The 27,958-nt window shown below is 28.1% G+C and overlaps 1 protein-coding gene and 1 long non-coding RNA gene across 5 annotated transcripts in view; one reads left to right on the plus strand and one right to left on the minus strand.

Annotated features, from left to right (window-relative positions):
• LOC147807748 (uncharacterized) overlaps nucleotides 1-27,958 on the plus strand; it is a 371,001-nt gene that overhangs the window by 108,240 nt on the left and 234,803 nt on the right. The window lies entirely within an intron of this gene.
• LOC107445619 (netrin receptor UNC5C) overlaps nucleotides 1-27,958 on the minus strand; it is a 169,067-nt gene that overhangs the window by 62,645 nt on the left and 78,464 nt on the right. For 2 of the 4 annotated variants that reach the window (XM_071178869.2, XM_071178868.2), the window contains exons 1-3: nucleotides 18,270-20,629; nucleotides 4,131-4,311; nucleotides 3,847-4,028 (exon numbers count right to left, since the gene is read on the minus strand). In XM_071178869.2, coding sequence (XP_071034970.2) covers nucleotides 3,847-4,028; nucleotides 4,131-4,311; nucleotides 18,270-18,345 — 439 coding nt within the window. In that variant the 5' untranslated portion in view covers nucleotides 18,346-20,629. Of the gene's footprint in view, nucleotides 1-3,846; nucleotides 4,029-4,130; nucleotides 4,312-18,269; nucleotides 20,630-27,958 lie in introns of those variants that run through there. The other 2 variants (XM_071178867.2, XM_071178866.2) reach the window with 1 other exon arrangement.

A 27,958-nucleotide genomic window follows, 5' to 3' on the forward strand; every position in this document is an offset into this window, starting at 1 on the left:
TTTTAATTAACGTTCTTGTTCAATGAGCATAGTTAAAAGGTGACTTTTTTGATGAGATGAAATATTCATCGCCTTTTAACTTCCTTTAATGAAAGGACAAATTAAAACGAGGTTTCATTTTTAATAAAAAAGTGTCAATATACGTTATGCGAGTAAAAAAAAATTTTTTTAATAGCATAATTTTTTTAGAAAAAAATTAACTTTAGCAGAGTGAAATATTAATTATAAATCTTAAGGGAATCGTCCGAAAATCCCTCAAAAGAGCGGAACTCTTCAAAATTCGTTAGAATATTCTATGACTTAAAAAAAAGTTGCGAGAAAAAAAAATAGTTCTCTTAGTTAAATTACTTTCCAAAGCAATCAAAAGTAAATAAGTAAATAATAATAACCAAATAGCGATATTTTAGTATTAAATTAAAACTTTACTTTTTAAAATTCTTTGGTTGTAATTTTCACGGAAGTAAAAAAATTATATTAGATTATCTTAAATAATGTGTTTTTATAGTTAACGAAATTATTTGATGTATTTAATCAAATCCAATTAGCCTGTTTTACTTTAATTAATGTTACTAAAGATTATATGTATTTTACACTTTACTTATACAGATTTTGAACTCTAATTTACACAGCCAGTTCCATTTTTTAAATAAAAAATGTCCAGTACCCGTAATTGTTACGAACTTCAGCAAAATTTGTATATTATACGGTTGTTAGATAAAGAATTCTAACTTGAAGCTATTACGTAAATCTATTATACAGCAATTACGTAAAGCTTCGTTGATTGTTTATTTATACGGTTATTACATAAAGCTTCTTAACTTAATTAAGAGGTGAATACTCTTTTAGATCAGATTCCGGAAACAAAGGTCCCTGGTTCGATTTCTAGAGGTGTCAAAAAACACTTTCTCCACATACGAATTATTAGATTTTTTACGATAAATTTATTATAACTAAAAAATTTTTCTTACGTTAGTGGTTCATACTTCATTCGTATAGGTAACTCAAGTTTTACGATTAAAAAAATGCCAGTTAAAAAATAGTGAAACCGCCAATAGTGATTTATATAAGATAATAATATTGAACTAAGAAAAACGTATAACTTTAAACAGAAACAATACGTTAATATTTCTTCCAGTGTTGCTACTTAGTAATAACGTTGAAATATTTTTTTTAAATTCAGAAAATTTAAGTTTTCTTAAATTTTAAGAAATTTTGAAGAAATGAAATGAATGGAATAAAATACGGTTTGGGTTATGTTTAAAACAGCACAACAAGAAGATATTTAGAGTTCTTTACTTTACATCGTAATTTAAATGCGCTACTAATTTTCTATGAATAATGAATCGTTTCTTTAACGAATATTCCCTAAAGAGTTTTGTCGCTTAATTGAAATACCATCATGCAAGAAAAATAATTAAATAACTCCAAATACATATGTTGTTTTTTTTACCTAAACGCATTCATGAACTAGTATTTGTGCTATTTTGTCCGCGAGACCTCTGATGTAACTGATAGAAAAATTCTGTGAGATAACGAACGTGCATGTGGGTTTACGGCTCTTCTGATCCATTAGTTAGAGCAACTGAAACATCATTAGTTAGGGGAGATTAGGCAATTATTGAAATACTCCAGAAGTAAAAGCAGATAAGAGATAATTTGGGTAGCTTTTAATTACCGTTTAAAAGAGGTTTTTATATAATTAAGCTAAAACAATCACTAAATAGATATAAAAATGGCGGTCTCTATTTAGTGCTTGTTTAACCCGATATAGCTCATGTTAATGTTCTGTTTTTTGTTCCATAAATTTATAACAAGAGTCAAAAATTTTAATCTTTCAAAAATTAAATAAATTAAATTGTGTTTATAAAGTAATTTTTCAGATTTATTAATGCAGGTTTTTATTTGTTGTTATTCGCTTGCACAAATTTTATTAAAATATCAAGCTAGCATTAAATGAATCACAGTTTTTATTTTCCTTTACTATAAACACAACAGTTTTTAAAAAAGGCTGCTTATAAATGGTGCTTCTGCTTTCTAAACGCCGTTCTTAATATAATTAATAACTGCAGATGAATTGAAAGTATCAGTTTCAAACTATTAGCTATTAGATACGGTATCTTAAGAGGCAGACTAAATACCGTTTTTATTATACCGTATCTTAAGAACTTTATAGTTCCTTATTTAGTGTAATTCACTGAAACATTTTACCTAGCTGAAAATCTCTGTTCGGGTGGAAAAAATTCACCCTGTTACAAAGTTAAACTGAAAACAAAACACACACATTTCTTCAAGTCGAAGTTTATTTTAAATTTATTAAATTTGAACTTGAAATTTTACAACTTTTCAAGTAAATTTCTCTGTATTTTCTTAATTACTCAAATAAATAAAAATTAATGATCCTGTGGAAATGAGGAGGAATTGAATATTTCAATTTCAGCTTACTCACAATTGTAATTTGTGCCAACTGTGCTGTAATTGCACCATTTGTAATAAGTGTATATAGGCTAATTAAATAATCAGACTTTTTGAAACTAGCCACTAGAATTTTGCAATGCACCAAGTTAACTTAAAAAATCTCTAGTATTTATCGAATCAGCCGCAATGGCTCAGAGAATAGAATGTTTACCTTCAAAAGAGGTTACCCAAGTTCGAATCACAGCGAATAGCTGTTTGAAACGGATTCTGCTACCAAGTCACATCGAACACAGTGCTGGCGTAAAATATCCGAAGGGATAGACGGATCATGGGTTAGAATCCCCTTACTGTCTGCCTTACCGTGGGAGGTTTTCGTAGTTTACCTCTCTGTGTAATCCAATTCGAGTTAATTCCTTCAAAATGTCCTCCACGTAGGCCATTTTGTCCCAGTGCTTGATGCGGGACTTCCCTTGTCTTATGGGTTGGGTTCAAAATTACAAGGCTGCGGATTTGTACTTCGACAGTCGAATAATCAGAATAGGATTGGCTGTTTAACGCCGATTTTCAAATTAAAAAAAAGTGAACCTAACATTTTCTAGGCTTATTGTAGTTATCCCACAAACCTTTTAGGTAAGTTTGAGAACACGCCATTCTTAACCCAATTAGCCTGATTTATTTGAGATAGTTTTCAAAAAGGCCGGAAAGCTTATTTTAGGTACCCCTATTAAAGTCTTATTTAAAGAAGTCTAAGCCTATTCATATGGAGTAATTTTTCATCACCTTTCCTAATAAAATTAAGTGCACATAGGCAGGCTGAGGGTAATAAGTTTTTAAAATATAAGGCAGATTAGGAAACATTGAAGATTTTCCAATAAGCATTAAAAAATAATGGCAACATTTGCAAAGCGCCTGATTTTTCAATTAGCCTATCACACATACACTATGGACGTCCCTGAAATTGATTTCAAGCAGTGATCAATATTCTACAGCCAGTTGATTGTGCTCTTAAGGATCGAGAAATGTAAATCCTAATGCAACTTCAAGTTGAAAAACCACATTTCTTTATTAACGAATTTGGTCATTTTATTTTAATTTCAAAAGCACGATGAAAAATCCTAAAACATGATATTAGAAAATGTTATTAAAACAATTATTGTTATTAGAAAAAAATTTATTCTCTTTTTATTAACATTTTATTTAAAGTAATTTCATAAAGGCAACCGAAATATTAAATAAATATTGGACTATTGATTGGATCTAAGTATAATAACATATTTCAAAAACTTCAAGAAAAGTATATTTGATTAAGTCTCAACTCCCGGAGCCCCTTTAACTCTTCCACGGAACCCTGGGGTTCCACCGAACACCATTTGGGAACCACTATCATTCAAAAGCACTGAAATATCAAGTTGATTAATAAAAAAGACTTACAAGCTGGTTTGACGATGGCTCTCCGACTTTTCACGATGCCACTGGATGAGAGGGCATTGCAACCACAACCGAAACCATCTAATCCAAAATATTCCTCAACCTCTTTACGAGTGATATCAAGACTCACTTCGATGTGTCTCACTCCTGTTCTGGGATCTACAAATGTCTGCTCACTGTGGTGCCTGTAAAATAACGCAAAAAATGTTTTATTTTTCTTAAATAAATATTAAAATGTAATGATCTGCATAACATTTCTTAAAACTTCGTAATATGAATATGCATACCTATGATGGAAAGACTTGTCGTTGCACTCAAAGTGCAGCTGCAAGACGTTCTTGGCTTTGCACAAAAGCGTGGCTGCCCTGTTTCTGATGACATATGTATCACGTGGCTCTTCCAGAAAGACCGGCAAACCAGAAGTGTCACTATCATCCGTCGGAAAGGGATCGGGAAATAAAGCACCTTCTACAATGAAAGAAGAAATTGAAAAATTAGTAATTCATTCATTTTTAAATAATAATCATTGTTAGTGAGTCGTAGTGAATTATTCTTAGAATAATTGAAAACATTCTCCGGAGAAAACTACCCCAGAATGAATTATCATCGAGACAAATCTTACTCGAATAATTTTGGAAGGTGCTGAGAATTATTTTTGTAATATTCATTGAAGTATCGAATTTAATATGTGTACTAAATTAATCAATTTTCTTCAAAATCGTAAACATTTAAATGCATTTTACATCGGTAATTCATACATTAACCAAGTGAATAGTTGCAATTGAGCAAATAATTTCGCAGACATCGAGCAATATTCAATATTTAACATAAATATCTCGTGTACGATGTAGATTTTACACACATGTGATTTACTCATATACTACATTCTACTCTATATTCTGTTCGTACAAAATATTTTCCGCCCTATATTCTACTCATATGAACTATATTCTATTCTATGTTCTGTTCGTAGAAAATATATAATCCACTCCATATTCTACTCATATGAACTATGTTCTATTTTCTATTCTGCTCGTAGGAACTTCATTCTCTATACTCTACAAATATTTACTTCTACTCTCTATTCTGTTCGTACAAACTGTATTCTACTCATATAAACTCTATTAGACTCTATTTTCTGTTTGTACAAAATATATTCTAATGAACTATATTCTACTCAATATACTGTTCGTACAAATTATATTCAACTCATAAGTACTGTATTCTACTCTATATTCTCTTCGTTACAGAATAAATTCTACTTAATCTTCTACTCATATAAACTATATTCCACTCTATATTTTGCTCGTATAAACTATATCATCTCTAATAAGAACTATGATCTGCTCGTACAAACTACATAAGGCTTTTATCAAGCAATATTTTTCTAGAGTATAGTTTTGATTTGAAACGGATATTGTCAAATTGTAATTTAATTAGAAGTAGCAATATTTATTGCTCAATAAAAATAATAATAAAAAAAATTCAACGATTTTCTTTTCCAAAATGAGAAAAGTAAAAATGAATTTAATTTATTAATTTCTCTCGCTCTTTATATATTCAAGAACAGAACAATCTGAAATTAGGAAAATAGATAAATAAAAGAAACATTGTTTGAGAATTAAGTGAAAACACACGCAACGAATCGGCATTCCGCGCACTATTACTTATTTTTGACTTTAGTTCCCCTTCCCTACGCACTGAAAATCCGGATTTAGAAAGGGGTAAATTCTTTGGAATCCCTACTTTAAAATCCCTAAACGTGCTTCGGGAAAGAAATCGAACGAAAAGTGTGGCCAAACACCTTCACACTCCTTTAAACTTTCAGCTAACTTTCATAACAAAAAAATAATAAAAAAGAGGAAAAAGGAACAGGAACTGGGGATAAGTTTTCTTTTTCAACACCTTGCATACCGCATCGATCAAAATTTGGATGAAAAATCCGATTCAGAGCGTTGCCACTGCATTCTAAAAATATATTCTATTCGAATGAAGCGAAAGAGAAAATAGAATCCTATTCGGTGAAGTTCGAAATTGAAAATGGCTTTTGCGATAAGAATGCTTTTGCGAAAAGAATTTGCCACTTGTTATGAATTCCCAAGCTCAACGAAATCCGATTGTGAGAAGGATTTGACTGGGAAGTGCATAAACTTCTTTAATTCTTTTTTTTTTTTTCCATACGTAAAAAAATATACAGCCTAAAAGGAAATATATGTGAGCTACTAATAAAAAACGGTACTGAAAACAATCTTTTTCAATTATTATTCTTTTTATTATTATTAAGTATGGTAAACAAAATTATCTTAAAAATAAAACTAATTGAGATAATTCAGGAATTGTAGGATAATATGCCACCAAACTCGACTGCTTGAATAAATTTGCAAGAATACTATAATTTCTTAATTAACAACAATTAAAAAATACCAATTGGGAGAGACACATAACTACCGAAATGCATAGGTCTCAGACTAGATCCACCGTCAACGTCATATTGCAATAATGTAGGCTAACTGAAAAAGCCACCAGTATTTGATCATCAGCCTAGCGCTTTTGATTTCGATTTTATTTGTTGTAATTTTTGTAAAAAAGAATTTTTGAGTGCTCTTCGCACTATTGTTTTAATATATTTTGCTTTGGCTATATTGATACGATATCAGTAAGCACTCTTTTTTGCGGATATATCGTGTGGGCTGATGAAAAGATTATATCTTTTATTTTCCGGATTTTTAAAAAAAATTTATCTTTTTTTCCTCTTCATTTTGAACTTATCTAATGAGTTCTGTTTATTTGCAGCTTATGCGCAATAAATGAAACTTATTGTTTTTCTTAATTTTCTTCATGTTTTCTGTATTTATTTATTTATTTTGTTGTATATATATATATATATATATATATATATATATATATATATATATATATATATATATATATATATATATATATATATATATATATATATATATATATATATATATATATATATATATATATATATTTATATATACATATACATATAATTAATTAATTAATTAATGTTACAATTTTTTTTCATGTTACTAAATTGAAGTTATAAAATAGCCATTTTATTCACTAAAAACCTAAATTATGATTCCCACGTCAATATCAAAAATTCAAATCTAAGAAACAATTTATTTATTTTTATTTTTTTACGTTATTAAGGTTAAGTCAAAAACACATACACACTTATTCCCTGAAAACGATCTAAGTAAAATAAGGAGCACGTTCGTATAATATAGCTTAAACTGAACCTAATATATTCATAAAACTTTTTTAAACGTTAATTAGAGCTTTATCTTCAGTTCAGATAATTCAGAGAGGGCTGGTATTTGAAAGAAGGAACAAAATGCTTTTTAACCTTCCCTTTCCTTTTCGAACTACTCGATTATCATAATAAGCCATCATTTTCTCAACATTAACATTGCAGATGAGGCCTAAGTGCAGATGACCAGAAAACTCATAATGATTTCTAATATACAGCAGCAAACGATATTTATTCGGTCATTATGTATTTATGAAACCAGTTTCCCCTCTTTTTAATTCGCTCCGTTCTTCCGCATCAGTTTATCACCCACAATTCAGAAGGAGATTTAAAAATTCGAAAGTTAGCTTTGAAGCGATTAAAAGTTCTTTTTTTTAATTATAAATCTGGTATTTTTTAAACATTACAGAAATTCCTTTTTCAATTTTTTTAGCGTTTTCAAACCATTCATGGCATTACAGGCTTGAAGAATTTAATTTGTCATCGAAAATAAAAATTATCTCTATTTTATTCACAAATTATCTCAGATAAATGACTCAACTCGAATTTAAAATAAAATCTTAAGAAAAAAATTCTAACTAAATGATTTATAGTAAATATGAAAGACAAAATACAATTGGATTCAGTATAAAAATGGTTATTCAAAATCAGAGTATGTGTTTTGAATTAGTAATTGCAATAACTGATTTCGTATTCAATTCGAATTTAAGCAACACGTAACAGTTCAATATAATCAAATCAATCTAATGAAGTCAATCTAATCAAACAACAAGTAAGTTACATTTTGATACCAATCAAAAAATCTGAATCGACATCAAAAATTGTTCGAACCAATCTACCTCACTCACACATCTGTATCTGCTCTATCGCTATGTTTTAAGTAATGCTGGACTTAATTTGAATCTATAAAATAAATAAGTAAATTGAATTTCGATTCTAATTATGTGATTCAAATCAGTGCCAAAATATTGATTCATAACATTTATTTATTGATAAATAAGCGTTTGTAATAATAAATTAAAAATTTTAAAATTTTTCATGCAGTTCAAGTTAATAATAAACCGCATATATACACACATCTGGATCCGAACAAGCTCTTTATTCTAAGTTATGTTGACTCACGGAAAACTTACTAATTACGAAATTCAAAAAGTGACATATTTAATAAACAAATATTTTGAGAATATAAACAAATCTTTTTTTAAGAAAAAAATCTGTTAAGAAGACTAGGAAGAAAAATTCTCTTTTCTCAAAATGAAAAGCTCTAAGAGTGATTTTCCAAAGTTTTAGAAAACTCTATCACCTGTAAGTCTACCCAACCTGTCAGCGGAACAAGTAATGTGCTCACAACGTTAATAACGCGAAGTGTCAACTACTCTAGAAAAATTTAACGCGCTGTCAATTTCGACACACATTTACCCGGTTTTACAACGAAGAAACAACACCTTGTATACGTAATTCAATCGATCTGAACACGAACTTGGAACAAATGACGTCAGACGTCGAACAACTGACGATATTTCTTTTTTGGAACTTCTCCCCGGCGGTCTCCTGAATCAAAGGTACACCAAGAGAAGAGAGTTAAATCAGATTCAGAACAGCTGATCCTGTTTATGTTCCAAGAAACGAAAAGATTTTTGGAAACCGAACTTTTCTCAGTTATACGTTAGTTTCCAAAACGCAATTTTCGCAGACGATTTCTTTTTTTATTTAAAATAAAGAATTGCGTATGTTCGGAGTGGCAACAACTGTAAGATTTTTCTCTAAAGTAGGGAATTTGTCAATGTTCGTTCCAAATTCTGAGAGCTCAGGGACAGTTTTTATTCTTATATTATTTTGAACATAGCTATTTTTTCGACCATAGGCTATAATTCACTACAAGTACACTGAGTGCGTAGGAGAAAAAAAAATTACTTTTTTGTTCGAAGAAGAAGGAAAATGTTCCAGAAAGTTTGGAAGTTTTATTGATTGTTTCTTTTCTTACAAAGAAAGCATTCTTTTCGAACGAGAAGCAGAAGAAATGTAAGTTCCTAAGAAGTAAATAACATCGGGTTTGGTAGAAAATTTACGTTTCCGATATAAAGAACTTCAGTGTTTCAATTACAGAGATAAAAAGAGAAGAATATTCGAAGAATTTTTTTTCTTTTCCTGATCTATGATACTGAGTAACAGAAGGACATTATTATAGAAAAATATACCCTTCAGCTTTGGAACATATTGATTGATTTTGATGGAATAAACTTGATATACAACAGTCCTTTTTGAGAAAAGTCAATTTTTTTTCAAGACACTTCTGAAGAGAAGTAAATAAATGTAAGATATATTTGGTATACTTTTGTAGAAGTAGAATAGTTTCCTTTTTCCATGACAAATGAGTTTTTTTTTATTATTTTTTTTTTATAAAAAATACCAAAAATCTCTGAACACAATCCAAACATAGAGAAAATCAAGTACAATATTTATATTGTATCTGATTTATTTCCGTAAACAAGTTTTATTTCTTAATTACAAATAAAATAAATGTTTCTAAGAAAATGACTAAGAACTAATATCTCTACAATTTTCATTTTAATGCAAAGATGACAATGTAATTAGTAATTATGCTTTTTTTTTTCTTTATTTATGAATTTTATTTGTTCATTATTTTCTTTATTATGAATTCAATGATTTATACTAATTAAAAATAAATAAAATGTAATTTTTTTATATTATATTCTTTTATTAGTAAAATAATGATTTTAAATTGGAAGCAGACGCATACACGCATTATATATACAGGGTGTTCCAAAATTATCCTTACATCACCTGGCTTGAAATTGATTACAGACTGGAAGTGCTTAGGGCCACCAATGGTGCGCATGTTGAAGTGTACTAAACAAAACTTTATTAGTTACAGTAATACATGCAAAACACAGAATTTAAATATCTTGTTTATTTTCGAAGTTATGAATTTTTGAAGTTGTAAAGAGAATTTTGGAACACCCTGTATATATATATATATATATATATATATATATATATATATATATATATATATATATATATATATATATATATATATATATATATATATATATATATATATATATATATATATATATATATATATATATATATATATATATATATATATATATATATATATATATATATATATATATATAAAATCTCTTTAATAAATTTTCAATTACCGGAATCTGAACACCAACAAAAGAATTTTATATAAATTACTGAAGATTTCTGCTGAAAAAAAGAACATAAAATTTAACATAAACATTTTTATAAACAATAACGCAAAAATGTGTTATTATTAAATTGTGAAAACTCTAAGGCATTTTCAGAAAAACTTATAACATAAACATTCGAAAAATCCAACCCGATTCCTATTCAGAATGACAACCGATTATAATCCCATAAAAACGAATATGAATAACATAACCGAGGAATGTCAATAAAACCAAAAATAAAATAAACTGCAAATACATTAGAGGAAGCGTAATATGTGAGAGAGAGAGATTAAGTTGGCAAACACTTTTATCGCCTCAACTAAGGGAGGAACTATGATTGAAGCACAATCAAAAAGGCCGAAGTAATCACTACTGTCTTCAGTAAACAAGAAAAAACGCACGACCTTCTTTTAAAACGTGTAATGTAACTATTTGCTCTTTTTTTTTTCTTTTCATGACAACTATGAGATTCAATAATCATGACTGTCGATGTTTCTTAAAATATGTTTTACTGATTATTACAGCTGTAGGAACCATCTAAAAACGAGTTAAAAATAATTGTTAGTTTATTACGAAGGTTAAAATATGGATTGGATGTAAAATTGGGATTATAAAATATTTTCTAAGCCAGATATACAAGGATGAACATTTTGGAGCGCGTTTAAATATATTGTCATTCGTATTCGTAGCAACGTTAATAGTGTTAATTCTAGCTTCTTATAGACTTGATTACACGAAATAATTCAACTTGAACTGAAAAACGGTCGAATTAACATTATCTTCAAAGCTCTTTTTCTAGAAAAGCCACAGTTTAAGTGCCTTGCACTTCAAGGAAAGCTATAGTTGTAAATTGTATGCCATCTTTAGGAATTATCTGGACTTTAGAACGGACAAATAGCTAAAATATTTTAAAAATTATTAAACTTTTTTAAAAATCATAAATTTGGTGACAATTTTCTCCCTATATGAATATAATCAAAATCAATGCTCTACCCCCATTTTTTGCCATTTTTTAGGACCCCATATAATGCAGCTTTGGAATAAGATTTGAAATATTAAAAAATTGATCCACAAACTTTTTCACTTTGTCCTAATTGTGGCTTTTTTTCATATTGATGCCTTGCACTATTTTCAGAATAAACATTGAGGGTGCCAAAGTTCGGCTAAACTTGACCTAACACTCAAAAGTAATAATGCAAACTCACAGCAGTTACAAAGAAAGCGTATTACTAGCAAAAAAAATTATTTAAATTATGAACTTAGAACATAAGAAAAGAAAGTAAACGGATCTCCAACCTTCATTTGTTTAATTTTCTTTTAAAAAAAACTCACTTGCCATTTAGCAGAAAAAATTAACTAATAAATCCTGATTTTAAAAAGACCTCTTTAAAATATCAAACTCAAACAATAAAACTAAAACTTGAAACATAAAAAGAAATTTTTTTTTATCAAGAAAACGGAATTTCATTTTTAAACAGGTTTGAAAAACGGTATTGCAGTAACATTTTTAATGATTATTTTTATTTAATTATCAGCATTATTATTATTACGAACAGAAATTTTCACGTAACCTGAAAAGCAAATAAGTCACGATTTTAAGATTTTAAAAATGTCGTGCCAATTACAAATGATAGAACTTAGAACATAAGAAAATAAAATAAAAAATCTCCTTATAAAGAAACTTCGTTTTTAAAATAAATTTTTGAATCTTATCTTACAATTACATTTTATTAAATAATCTTTTCGGAAAACGCTTTCAAGTAACATAAAAAATAAAGAAGTCATGATTTCAGGATATATTTCTTTAAATGTCTATGCCAAATAAAGACGATAAGACTATAAAACTCAAAACATAAAAAGATAATTTCTTTATCAAAGAAGCGGATCTGAGATAATAGAGCGAAAGTTTGAAAACATCATTACAGAATAGCAATTTCACCACGTTCATCACCTGCGCTGCCAGAGTATGTAATCCACTGACGAACAGGTGAACTTCCAAGTGCTCAACTTCAATACCGGCACACACAAAACATCTGCCGATTTGTCCATCACTAGATCTGAAATCATGATTCTGGATGGAGTTTCCTCCGGAAACGGTCTTAGCTTAAAAGGAGGCATTATGGTTCAGAATTCACCATAACACGCAAAACGGTCATCGACGAATTGGCCATCAAGATTTTATCTCTATAGAGAGTTCAAACTACTTTTATAAATTCTAACAAAACGATAATTTTAAAGACTACATTTATTTTAAGTTGCCGGATTAATGTCGTCTGCTTATCCTGTTCAAAAATAAAACGATATAGACTAACTAAAATGGAAAAGAGGAAATGTTTGAGTTTGTAAAGAAATTTAGTTAAAAATAAATTAATTTAATAATGTTCTTATATAATATTTTTGAATCATTTATTCTTCAAATATTGTGAGTATATTTTTCCTACAAATTTAAAAATCCATATCGAAGGATTTGATTCAAAATACTGAAAGAAAAGATTTTAATAATAGATAATGAAGAAAATTGACTTAGTTTTCAGTACGTAAACAACATGCCAAAAATACAAAATCTCAGCAAAAGATTATTTTTCCATAAAATAAACGAACGAACTCAGTTTAAAATCCATAACAATTACTGCTTGACAAGATGATAAAAGAGTAGGTTAATGAGTAAGTGTTTGTCAGCGTATTTATATTTAGGTTTCAACAGAGGGGAACATAAAGCCTGAAATATTTCGCTACTAAAGCATTATGTTTATAAATAAAGCGTCAATAGCTGTGAAATATTCGAATGTTGGATAAAATATTTTAAAAGCTTCCTTCGTTATTAATAGGTTGGTAAATAAGGACCTGTCTGAAAAATTGAAACACTCTTTTTTCGTCTTTTTACACTGATCATTAACTCCTAAATTTAAAGAATGTTTTTGAACCAAAAGCTATTTTAACATTTCACTTCTTCCTTTTAGCATTATTTCATTAATTAATTTTTCTTATCGTACCTTTACATAACCTATTACGGTTGGTTAAAAAGAATTAATTTAAAAATTAAATAAATAAATACAAAATAAATGAAAGTGCTCAAAATTTGTTTCATCAGTGTTGAACAATTGTAAAACAGTTCAAATATTATTTTACTTTCTTCAAAAGTAAATGGAAAAATATTTTAACTTAATTTGCATTGCTTATTGCCTTATTAAAAGATTAAAAATACAAATATTAAAAATTATTTATTTAATTCAAATGAAACGAATGTTCAATCCTATCTAAAGGAACCGCATCAATGAAGTCTTAAATTATAAGTAATTAAAACAAATTGCCAAAAAAACAAAATAAAAAGCTTTTAAATGCCTAAAACATAGCTTAAATGCTTCTATGATCTTAATCATTTTTAACTAACTTTAATTTTCTTTTATCGAGAAATATTGAAGCAATTTTAGTTTGCTTTTTTAAACATTTATCAAGATTCGTAAAGTTTTTAAACTGCTTTCATTATTATTAACCCTTTATAATAATTTTAAACTTTCTGAACTCTAAACACTGGTTCTTCTAAAAATTTTGTCCTCTACCTCTTCTAAAACTCTCATTCTTCTGGAACTAATGAAACAAATATTTCCAAAATTCTCAGAAAAAAAATTCTTGTAAAATTACTGCACGTTAAGATACTGACATTTCTGGTTGAAAAAAAAAATTAAAAAAAAAAAATCTGGTTAATAAAACCAAGACATTCGGTGTTAAAGTCATTCATTTGAAGAAAAAAAAATTTTCCGTAACGATTTACCGGAAATCCTGGTTTTCAAAATTATAGCTCTTATTCCCACACATTTAGGAGCAAATACACAAAACTGAAAAGTAAATCTATTCGAATAAATAGTTTTTACGCCGTGCTCTAGGTATTATGATAAAATTACCAAATTTTATTACATATTATGAAATTATATTTTTGTTAATTTTACCAAATTCATTACCAAAGTACTTCGATTTGGTGTTACCTATAAGGTCAGAAACATGGTAAATTTTATCATATTCTGGTAGTTTGGACAATACTTTTTCCTCAGTGTTAAATTAAAATTTCTTTTAAAAAACATATTTATTACAAGAAAAATCAGAAAATTATAAATTGAGACAATTCATTTAAAAAACAATTTCATATTAAAATGTTAGCTTTTCGTGAGAAAAAAAATCGTTTGATTAAGTGATTTTTAGTTCAAATTTTAAAATTTAGGCTAATGTCGTTGTTGTTTTGAGTAATGCTTGGCAATTTGAAACACGGACTATTTCTTTGAAAAAGATTTTGCAACAAGATCGGTATTTACTTCCTAGATGAAAGTAGAATTAATCGTATCATTAGTAAAAATCAGTATATTAAGATATATTGCAGTTTAATAAAAAAAATAATAAATTACGAAATGTAGGAAATTTAAAATAAAATCATTCTTATTTAACACAAATTTTAATTTTTGCATTAAAAATAATAAATTTTAAAGAAATATTAAAAATAAATGTGCAAAAACAATGAAAATAAATTAAAAAGAAATATTGATTGATGAAAACCAAAACCAAAAGTTCATTAAATTTTAACATTTTATAAACAAAAACATGTTTGAATAAATTAGAATAGGATGTCTATTTAGGTAGTTTTCAGTATACGCTCGCACTATTTAACATTTAAAAATTTACTCATCATTGTTAAAAGAACTATTACCTTTCATGTAAATTTTAAATAAAATGTAGATTTCAAATATAATGTAAACATTAAATGTAACATGAATATATAACATAATACAAATATTAACGTAACAGAGACGTTAAATGACTTATCGTTATTTAAATTTTACTGATTGGCTTATTTATAATAGAGAGATTTTGCATAGCGTTTCGGTCCTTAAGCTCAAAACAGTGTTTCACAATACTTTCCATAAAATAGGAAGAAAATAAGGATGGTGCCATGATTAATATAAAACTAACATTATGGATTAAACGTCTTTAAGAACGCAAACGTAATATTAATAAAACAATTTATTGTAATGTAAATATTTTAAATAAAAATAATAATGCATGATCAGTAGGTCAATGATTAACAATTTTAATTCATTATATTTTGCGTCTTAGTTACGAGAATTTTTATTAAAAAAATCATTCTTAAATTTTTTAAAGAATGAAAAAAATGTCCTTTATTGTAATAAATAAAAAAATTTTCACAATAAAAACAATCATACGGTCAAATACTTCTATGATAATTATAATGGATGTTTTTATTTGGAAAAAGGGGTCACCAACCCTCCAGGTAATTTCAATAACACTTATTTTATCCCTGGCCTTTACGAATGATTCGCAATGCAATGGCGCCAGCTGCAATTAAATCTTGTCTTGCCCCAAAGGTAAACAAACTATGCGTGGCTCGTGTCATACTATTGCGAATAATAAAAATAAAAATGTAAGTACAATGGGTATTAATAATTATCAGGTTATTTACTGAAAGAAATCGTAAAAAAAGAAAAAGGTAATTTATATGTTTATGTGTTTTATTTCTGTTTATGCATTATAGATCATAAATATTAATTTGACTTTACGGAAAACTAAAATCTATCATCGATGGTGAGTACTAAGGGTAAAATAGATACGGATTTGAATCCAGCTAATTTCAAGTTAATTATTACTGGAAACTGATAAAAATATTAATCACATTTAATTATGATTAATGAATGTATGGCGATTTTCGAGTAAGTAAAATACACCTACTTTTATTTTATTTAGTTACATGGTAGCAATCTGATATTTTAATTCAGTTATAATTGGAACGAAAAATTTTAACTTATAATTTAGCTATAGAAGTAAGATTAAAACAGCTAAGTACTTTTTGAAATTTATCTTATTATTTGAACAATGAGTATATTATTGTGGAGTAAGTATAGTTTTTAAATAATTTTTAAAAAAACACTCCCTCCCGCAAGTTTTCTAGAATCGCAAAAATCAATCTAAAACGCTTTACAATACAAATTTTAAACGAATAACAATTTGTAAACAATTCCACAAGGAGAGGAAAAAATTCTGGTAAAATTACTATACTGTATGGTAATGACATTTCTGTTTTTTTTTTTTTTTTTTTTTTTTTTTTTTTTTAAAAAAAATAAAAAATAAATAATTCTGATTAATAAAACCAAAATATATGATATTTAAACTATTAATTTGGTAATTTTTTCGTTCATATGTTATCGGTTTACACCCGAAACACTGTAATTTTTACCATATCCAGATAGTTTTGATTTTTTCTCAGGGCAAGTATGCTGTTTACAAAGTGAACTCCTACATCAAAGCTCTTTGTTCACACACTTTTTATTATTATGAAATTCAGAACATCAAAGGAACATCTTCAAAAGCCAAAAAAGCTTTAAAAATGCTTAAAATTGCCGGCAATAAAATGCCTTTTTGAAGTTGTCAACTGTTCTTGTCTCATTAACTTATTCAATCGTCTTTACTATATTGTTTTTTTAAATTTCTTTGAAAATTTTTATTTTATAAAATATATTTTTAAAATTATTTTATGTGACTAAAATCAATGATGTATTAAATGTCATTCACTTTTCTGAAGATCGAAATACTAAATAAATTAATTTATGAACAAACGAAATAACAACAAAGATTATAAATATCAAACAGTTCGTTGAAAAAGTTACTGTACTAAAAAGATTTGTTTACATTTCTGAATCATGTCTTTCTACAATGCTTTCAACGAGAAAGTTTGACAAGTTAAAAACAAGTGTTTAAAAATAGCTCTTTAACTATCACTGAGAGGCCCAAAATTATTTGACGTGTGAATATTTATTTATTAAATGGAGTTAGTTTTGGTAATTATATGATATGCTATTGATCATTAAAATTTAAATTTCTGGCTTTGGAAGCTGTAAAGGTATTTTGCTATCAAAGTAAAGTGAAAAGCTTTGGAAAGGTAATGCTGAAATTTGGCACTTTCAACTATGAAGGAATTTTTCTTTCCATACTGAATATCAATTTCTCAAACAGTAGTTATTAATTAATCATTTGCTTTCCTTTAGTTGATTTAGTTAAAAAAAATTATACAAATAATTTGTTGGACATCTAATAACAATGTTTAATTCTGTCATATTAATGTTTTGGACAACTGTAAACACGCAATGTAGCAATGTTATATTTGGCACTTCCAACTACGAAGGAATTTTTAATTCCGAACTTATTGTTAATTTCTCAAATAGTATTTATTAATTAGTCATTTATTTTATTTTAATTAATTAAGTTTAAGAAATCATGAAAATAAATTGTAAGCGAAGTGAAGAGAAAATTGATTGAAAAGCTTGGACATCTATAAACATGCAACTTAATAGCAATGTACAACGTTGTTTTTGGTACTATATAGGAATCTTTACATACAAACTTATTAATTTGTCAAAAAATATTAGTAAGTTTACTTCTTTTGTTTAATTAATGCCTATTTATGCACAATGTTATTCAATCTGAATAATTATGGTATGAGCTAGTTAATAAAAGTAAAATTTACTTAACTTGTAAAATAGAATATAACAATGTATCATTTCCAAAAACCGATAACTAATTTATAACTTTTTTAACAATTTAACCATTAATAATTTTCTATTATCTACTCAAAACTGAGCTCTAATTTCTTGAAGCGTTTTAATTTTAAAAATGGATTTTGAGGAAACCTATTTTCCAATTTCTCTAAAGGTTCAAAAAAGATAATTTAATCCATTTCTATATAATACACTACTTGAAACCTTTTCGAAGGGGTTCCTTTTAAATGAAGGAATAAGGTATTAATGTTTTTAATTTCGTAGAACCATTTCAGCTTTTAGATCCTAAAACTGTTGGTAATAAATATTTTTTGTATTTAAAGCTTAATTATATTTTGTTTTCTATTAAGTGAAATCACTTACCATCATGCCTTGTTGCTTGGCAAACACAAACAAAAATCCCAATTAAAAGAATCCTCATCATCTTCATCATAGTCATTTCTCAAACTTAAACAAAATATCTCTGAATCAAACAAAATGTATTTCGTAATTCTCAATTCCTAATTATTCCATAGTCCATCGAAATCATCGCAAAATATATCTCTCATGTCTAGAAACTCAGAACTGTGTTGTTTACATTTCGATATTTAACTCTGTTTTCTATAAAGAAGTGATTCTTAGTTCCCGACATACGTTCCCCGCTTCGCAAAATCTCCTAATCCACTACCTGTCTGATACAGCGGTACGTCGGCAACTTATCTGGTCTTTGATTTTGGAAGACTCCTTGCCGCAGGGTAGCAAACGCAGTGCCGGTGATTTCTTCATCGCCAGCGCCATCTATCCTTCACAGGAAGAGTCAAGACGAAACACATGTGCGTTTGTTTTTCATGTGGGATACAGAGGAAGAGATAAATTTGCGAAGGGGGAAAACTGTGGGGGACGAAACTAGATCACAAAAGCGGATAATGCTGTGTTTGCTTTGGCTTGCTGGCTCGCTACGTGAGGTGGGGATTACTTGGTTTGAGGAGGGGTGTGCAATGCTTATTTGGTATTTTGTAAGGTAGAAATGTCAGTATTCATTTAAATACTATCATTTATGCGCCATTCCCGGGGAAACGTTTATTTTTCGTTTCCTAATCCACGATTTGTGGTTAAATAATTAATTACTGAACATTTTTGTGTACTTACGGGTACTGCTTTTAATTTAAAATGTATTAATGAGAATTGAAAATTGCATTTTTTGTTCTAAATAAAGAGAGAGATTTTTACCAATCTCAGAAACAAAAGCACTTATGAAAAAGGGTAACACATTTACACAGTGTAACAACAGAAATAAAGTTTTTATAAGGAAATATTAAGGTAACGTATTTCGCGAATACTGTATTTGTAAAATGCAATTCAATAAAAAAATTATTTAAAAATGTGTTCTGTTATTCATTATTGGAAAAGGTGTATTGTAACAAAAAAATTCTTTTCACACCTCACAAATTAAGATAATTAATAAATAATTATTTTATACATTTGAAGAAGCTGTTTTTAGCTAATAATATCTTCTATGTAACTGAATAATTTCGTTAGAATTTATTTCACACATATTTTTTTCTGGATTATAATTTACGAGTATAAACTCCCATACATAGTGAATTTCAACTGGTATTTACCGTTTTTCTTTCATTTTCCCAAATTTTTTTTATACCCATTGTATTCTTCTCTGCATCAATTTAGAAACAAAAATCTGAAATCATTTTACTTGACCAACAAAAACTTTTGGAATATTTTGAGTGAGGATAGTCTGTATGTATAAATTTCCATGAATTAGTATAAACCCAAAATCATTTTATCTAACTGTGCAACTTTTTCCTATTCTAGACAAATTTGTTTGTTCAAAGATTTATAAACAAAATAACCTTATTTATATAACCTCACAATTTATAAATTTTCTGGAACCAGGTTGCAAGAAAAATTTTTGCTTGTGGAAAATTTGTTGTTGTACAGTTAAACAGTAAATATTGCTGTTAATTTGCTAGTACGTAATTTAATTGTAGCAAATGGAAGAAAAAGAAATAATTGTAGCTAAACAGAAAAATTAGTTGCAAATTTGTTATTTCAAAATAATTTATTTGAAGCAAAAAAGAAAAGTAAATTGTATGTAAATAATTAAGTATTGCGCTGTTTAACCGTAAATATGGTTGAAAATTTGTTTGTGCATAATAATTTACTTGCGGTTGAGAAATAAGGAGAAATATTTGTAGGCAAAAAGTTATAACCATTGTTATAGTTAAATAGTTAAGCATTATTCTCATTAAAAAGTTGGATTCGTTGCAGATTTATTTATACATAATAATTTGTGTTCAGAAAGGGTGTGAAACTAACGTGTTACACAAAACTTGAAGAAGAAAAAAAACTCCTGCAAAATAGCAATAATTTTTATTATCCTCATAACACAAACTGTATGTGTATAAGGTGAAGTTGGATATCATCGTAGTCATTCCTCCTTACAATTGACCCAACAAAAAAAAAAAAAAAAAACGTAAATGATATTTTAGTGAAAAAAATTATCTTAGATAAATCGGAATATTACGAGTAATATCTATATTTAATATACTTTTTACTGCCAACCCCGTCCTAACTCCGATCCGAGATTCAGCGAACGATAAATATTTCGAGACCCCCACAGCCGAAACTTGATAGATAGCTACAGGGGAGGAGGAAGTGGCAACCAGTCCTCGCCCAGAACCTCACGAAACCAAACCTTTGAGAAAAGATATGGCTGACGCAGAAACAAAACAAAAAAGAAAAAGAAAGAAAAGAATAAAAACTTCAAAAGAATAAAAAACAGAAAGATTTGAGAGCGCGGCAAACGAGAAAGGTAATTACGGACCCATCATCAAAGGGGGGCCAATGTAGAAAAATTGGGGAGCGGAGAGCACGAACTTCTCGAAGAAGAAAAAGCTCTCTTGAGAGGGATGGAGATGATGATGATTGTTTCTTTAAATGCCCCCTTTTTCGTCTGCTCGGAGGCCTGCTGTCCTTCCACCTGGTTCTTCAATTTTGGTGGCCCCTCTTCCAATATAAGGGTACCTGTGTGAAGCTCGGTTTTTACTTTTTATACGACTATAGAGGAATAAAAAAGACCTTTTTTTTTAACCATTTTATTTCTTGCGCACGAGCAAGCACTGCTCAGTTGAAAGTTATTTTCAATTTTATCTGTATTTCGCACGCACGGTATTAATGGAGCAGAAATTTTTTTTTTTTTTTATTGGTTGATCTTATTTTAAAATGTTTTTATATTTCACAGTAGGGATCAAAATTATTTTGCCCGAAATGCCTGAGATGCGTTAAAATTATCGATGGCCGTGTATAATGTAATTTCTTATGCTCTTCCGTTATACCGCATTAATCATATAGCAATGTTAATTAAGCAACTTTTCGAATTTTAATGAAGATCGCCAAGATACCGACCAGGGAGGGTAAATGATATTTTTTTTTTGTTAATAACAATACTCTGCGTTTACTTCATCAATGCTTATCCGTACATAATCTATGAGCAATAGGAAACAAGTCCATCTACCTTAATCTTAGAAACAAACTAAATGCAATGCAAAACAACTCTATCAATACTTACTCGTTCATAACATATGAACAATGCAAAACAACTCCATCAATTATCATATCATAGCTCTATATAAACACTCACAACTTTATCATTCGTACATACAACTCCTATGAGCAATGCAAGAAAAAAAGCAATCAATTCGTATGCGTACATACAAACGGCGAGCAATGCAAAACAACTCCTTCAATACTTATTCGTAGAAACAAACTAAAAGCAATGAGAAACAATTCTATCAATGCTTATTGGTTCAAAAAATATGAGCAATGCAAAACAACTCCATCAATTCCCATATCACAACTCCAAATAAATCATCACAACTCCATCATTCGTACCTACAACCCCTATAAACAATGCAAAAAGAAGAAGAAAAAGCTATCAATGGTTATCCATAAATAAAAACTACAAAATTACTCTTTGAACTTCTATTTCTGGTTTTCATTTAAAATAAAAGTGATTATATAGGTGTATACATCATTATTATTATTTCCAGTAGATTAATGGTAAATGCATTCAATTTCTTTCATAATTAAAATATAGTTGAAAATGTAAATTTTTATTCAGGCATGTATTTTGTAGGCTAATATTGCCGGTAGAGCATGTACAAGTTTTCAAAATGTTCAAGTTCCGCGTCACAGCCGTAGTCATAGATGCTTGCAAAAAGGTTGTTAGAAAAAAGCAAATTCTCTGAGACAAACACTAGCTGGGGCTTGCGTTTCTTGGAAAGGAAAACTACGAAAATAACCCTAGCTATTCCGTAGAAACCAAAACCTCAGTGAAAACCTCAGCAAGGGTTACCATAAACAAGAAATCTGATATTTTAGTTGGAATGTTGTGACATCTTTCACATTTTCCCCCCAATGTGCAGTTTAGTAGCCCGATCAAATCGTTCTTACAAACCCCCACTGCGCAGTTTATGTTCATTACGACGGCCTACTAAATTGATCCGTGTGGAGCCCTTCCGTATTCCGTGTGTAAAATGATATAATTATAAGAACGAAATATTTGTTAATAATCAAGACACTTTTTTTTGGGTGAGTTTTAATATTCGTATAATATTAAAACGCAACTTTTTCTATTATTCTAAATTTACCGCATTTCTAGTTTTAAAAGAACATTTAGAAACTCAGTAATTTTCGCAGAAACGCTTTTGTGATGATTTTGGTAAAATTAGCAATCAAAAATAATTTTATTACATGTGATATTTTTTTTAAATATGATCAAATTTGGTAGTTTTATCATTTTAGAGAATTAAATAAAAACCATTTATTCAGATAAATTTACCTTTCAGTTTTGTGTTTTTTATTAAATGTGTGGTAATAAGTACTTTAGTTGTGAAAACCAGAATTTTAGATAACTACCATTTGAACGGAAAAATTACCAAATGAATGGTTTAAATACCGAATATTTTATATTTGTTAACCAGAATTATTGCTTTTATTTATTTTCTATTTTATTTATTACTTTTACCAAAATAATTTTCATCGGTACAGATCCTAGTTTAAACACAAAATTTTTATAATTCTGAAATGCACTAGCATCAACTAATGATTGCACAAAGATATTTATAAAGTTTTAAATCAAAAATAATTATGAAACTGTAAATCAAAGATAATTATGAAGTTACGCAATATAAATACAAGTTAAAAATCTAGGAAATGAGTTTTAAATCTTAAATGTCACATGAAACAAGAAAGTATAATAAATAAGTTCCGAAACGGACTATTGATTTAAATGACGGGTACACGGGCGTTAAGAAAAATGATCGATATTAAACTATCGATATCCATAATTGCGAATATTTTTGTTCGATCATATTCCAAGAAAGTTAAAGCCAAAATTTAATTAGAGCTTCTATTGATTTACGGATTTGTAATAAAACTGTTTTCCCTTTAGGTATCCAAGAGAAGTTATGGAAAATTCCATCATTTTTAGAACAATAATCAATATTTTTCAATTAGAATGAGGAAGAGCCTACCGGAAAATTTCCACTTCGAGATGATGATGGCAAAATTTCAAAAACTGATATTAATTATTAAAGTATTAAACACGAAAAGAAATTTTTAAGCAGAAAGGTGACTTGGGCTTTTTTTTATCCATAGAAATTCTACGCCCATGAATAGGCGAAAATGGAGGTATTATGTGTAATTTATTGCAAAAAATGTAATTTGTAATGTATTATTATTTGATAAATTTTATTTACAATTGGTATGTAAATAAACACAATTCATTAATTTGAGTTTTAATTCATTGTTATAATTCTAATAAAATATACATTGCTTATAATGTTAATAAATAGGTAGCTTATAATATATTGATAATATTAATAAATATTAATAAAGTATTAAACACGAAAAGAAATTTTTAAACAGAAAGGTGACTTTGACTTTTTTCTTTACCCATAGAAATTCTACTCCCATAAATAATAGGCGAAAATGGAAGTATTATGTGTAATTTATTGTAAAAAATGTAATATGTAATGTATTATTATTATTTGATAAATTTTATTTACAATTGTTAGGTAAATAAGCACATTTTATTAATTTGAGTTTTATTTTATTGTAATGATTCTAATAAAATATACATTGCGTATAATATTAATAAATGGGTTATGTATTATTTTATTGTAAAGAATGTATTATATATTGTTTCATTATGTGATATGGTTTATTTTCAATATTTATAGTAAATATAATGAAATAATTGTCCTCACATATTGTAATTACATATTATATTCTTATGTAATGTACAATAACTTTTGATCTAATGATCGGATTTTTCCGGAACTAAAACTCAACCTTATTGGTTCGAGAGCGTTACCTTATTAATAATTGCAGACCACATTTGAAGTCACGAAATCGAACACAAAAACATACTTCTTCTGAATAAACATGCCTTTTCTTTCAACTGATCCTGATCCCTGACCATCAAAATATGGGAAAAGGTAATCACAATCTGGAAAAGATGGTCCCAATAGTTTGTTCGAAATTAGATCGATATGGATAAAATAATTCTTTTGGTTATTAAATTTTAAATATTTTTTTACAACTTTATTCGATTTATTTGATCACTCAGAAATTGTTCTATCGATTGCGTTCAAATTTTGTATTTTGCCATTTAAAATTATATTCTTCCAAATAATGTAAAAATTAGTATGCCTTACAATTCAAAATGTTGTGACTATTATTAAATAAAACAAGGAATAATCATTGTAAACTATTTTGTGGTTATGTTTGGGCAAACGAATTAAGTGCAAAAATTGCTCAATTTGTTAAGAAAGTTCTCGAGGTACGATGAAATTTGCAAAAACTGAACATAACATGAAAGACTTGAGACTTCCTAAGCAATAATTACTAAGCAACAATTAACTTAAATTTAGCTAAGAAATAAAATTTGCTAAGAGGTGTAAATATTTTTTATCACAAATACATAATAATAATTTTATAATAAATAATAATAATAAATGATCGTTTGTTCATTCTTTTTAAATACGAGCTTCATGAGCTAAGAACATAAATTCCTTCACAAAATTGCATAATCTTCAATTACCTAGACTTTTTGTCAGCATTCCATTCATATTTTCTTGTATTAAAGGTCATAATTGTTAATGTTTTTTTTTTCTTCCTTTGCTTGAATCAATAAAAAAGGTAATTATTGCATTCCATTTTTATAACGAAAAATTACAGTTGGAAAAGTGACAATAAAATGTACATTTAAAAAAAAAAACACCACTTTACCAAGTTGCCACCGGTAGCAAGAAAAATTCAATGGAATGAATCCAAACTTGAAAAGGCAAACGATTTTACACTAAAGAGAAAGATGTTTGATGGAAGACAAAAACCGTTTCAAGGTCAAACGATAAAAAATTATATGATAGAGAAAAAAATAATAACTGACGGATGTAAGTTAGGGGAAACTGGGGAGGGATGCCAAAGAATGAAAGGTATTTTTTTCTCTTTGTAACCAGGGGGAAGCTGCGAAACAGTAATGACATATAAAAGCTTCGAACGGATGGCATAGGTGCTTATTATAAGAGAAGTCGTTGCCATTAGCGGCCATCAAATTCATTTTCTCGTGACTTCTTCGGTTGGAAATTAAAGAACAGCAACCAAAAAAACTGTATCTTCGCAATCACACGAAAAATATAGGGGACATGTTTTCTGATTCTGTCTGGGTACAATTGCTTGAATGTTACTGATTGTAGACCGAAGAGAGCAATCTGTCTGCGTACTGAAATTGGCAAATAATGATAGCTGTATACTGTGGTCGACCCACCTTTTTTCTTAAAAAAAAAACTTTTTGACCATTATTTTGTTTCCTTTCCGATGTAAACATAGTCTAGTAATTTGAATGTGCGAAAAATATAAAACAGTAAAGAAGTGTGAGTTTTTGTCAAAAACATTTTAATAGTCTTATTAAACCAGTTTTCCCAAGCCAATCAATTATAAAATTCTTAGGCAGAATGTAACATTTGCGCTTAACATTATTATTACTTTTTAACCTAAATTATTCCTTTTTTTTATTATTATTTTACACGGAAAAAAAAATTCCGGTAAAATTACCGTACTGTATGGTGATGATATGTCTGGTTTAAAAAATAATAAAAAAATAAAATAAACATGATTCTGGTATTCAAACCAAAATATACAGTATTTAAACCATTCAGGTGGTAATTTTTCCGTTCTTATGGTTACAAACCGGATATTCTGGTTTTCAAGTTTATAGTTCTAATTATTACACACATAGTAAAAAATAGAAAACTAAAAATAAATTTGACCAAATAAGTGTTTTTTATGCCTTGCTCTAAGAGTCTAAGGTATCATGATAAAATTAACAAATTTTACCACATTTACCACAATATTTTATCACTAATTTTACCAAAATCAGTACCAAAGTGCACAGGTAAAAAATACCTAGCATTTTGGTCTCCCATAAAGGCGAAAACACGCTAAATTTAACTATATTCTGGTAGTCGTGAAAATACTTTTTTCTTCAGTGAATTTAAAATTTATTTTATTTTATTTTATTTTATTTTATTTTATTTTATTTTATTTTATTTTATTTTATTTTATTTTATTTTATTTATCATTCATTCATTTATTTATTCATTTGATTTCATATAACTCTCCAAATTTTTCCGAGAAATTTCAAACAGGACATAAAAAAAGAATTACGCCTAGGAATTGCGGCCTTTATCCAACATACATGTATGAAGACATACAGTATGAAGACATACAGTATGAAGACATACAGTATGAAGACATACAGTATGAAGACATATAGTATGAAGACATATAGTATGAAGACATATAGAATGAAGATACGGATAATAAACCGATACATAATATGAAGTTAAAAATGAATAAATAAATGAATAAATACTCCATTGATTTCTCGAATTGAAAAAAATTTACTGATCGCAAGTTATCAGTCTGGGAACTCTCAAAACTGAGCCCAAACTCAACTCTGTGTCATCCCCATCTTAAATATAGTTATTGTAAAAATAAAAATAAATAAAAAAGTAAAAGTACCATTAAATTAAATTATCCTCTCTTATCTTTCCTTTTTACGTTATAACCTTCCATTCAAAGACATCTTCAAAGTGTATGCATAAAATATATTTTTTTTCGAACGTTCCCAAGAAAAAGGAACGATAACCATATTATTTTACAGCAAAGCATAGAATAAAAGGAAAAGTAAACCCCTTATCAATGATTAGGGATCGCTTTTCTTTCGCCCAGTCGGCGCCAACACGAAAAGAGATAAACGCTGGCTGTTTGGGGGAGAGGAAAGAAGAAAAAAAATCCTCCAGTTGTTTCTTCAAGCAAACACAATAATTTTCTGTTCTTACCTGGGGCCGCCTTATTCCCATTTCCCACTGTACTTACGCGGGAGTTTTAGCATGAAACGCTGTTGTTTTCACGTTAGCCGTTTGTTTCTCCAAATGAATGGGAAGAATATTTCGGTAATTTGACTTATAATCTTTCTTTTTCTTTCGGGGGGGGGGAGTATAACTTAATAGTTACGAAAACATTTATGAAATATCTTTTTTTAGAGGGTGCGGCTTATTCGGTAGACAATAATATAGGTCCAGGGGAAAAATGTTCCTCGAAAGAAGTGTCCGATAAAAAGTCCCTGGAAAAAAGGTACCAGTAAAAAAGGTACCTCAACTGAGAAAATCTGTTGGACATCTCACATTTCTTTTTTAAAAAAAAAATTTTTTTTAAAGTTTTTTTTTTAATGGAAGTTATGTGATTTTTTATTTTAAAAAGTTTTATTGTTGAAAGAGTTGATACTTAGCTTAGCTAATTGAGATAAAGAAAGCGGACATTTAAGCCGTTTTTTCGCTGTTTATAAAGAGAAGAACAATTTAAAACGATTTTTTTTATAAAGACATGCTATTTTTCATTTTTTTTTTAAGTAAGAATTTTTGTAATAAAGTTTAACTTCTAAATTTTATTTATTTAAGTGTATATTTTTGTAAATATTTTTCTATTTA

This window comes from Parasteatoda tepidariorum, chromosome 6, assembly GCF_982258835.1.
Source record: "Parasteatoda tepidariorum strain Cologne lab strain chromosome 6, Ptep-v5.0, whole genome shotgun sequence".
Taxonomy (NCBI): Eukaryota; Metazoa; Arthropoda; class Arachnida; order Araneae; family Theridiidae; genus Parasteatoda; species Parasteatoda tepidariorum.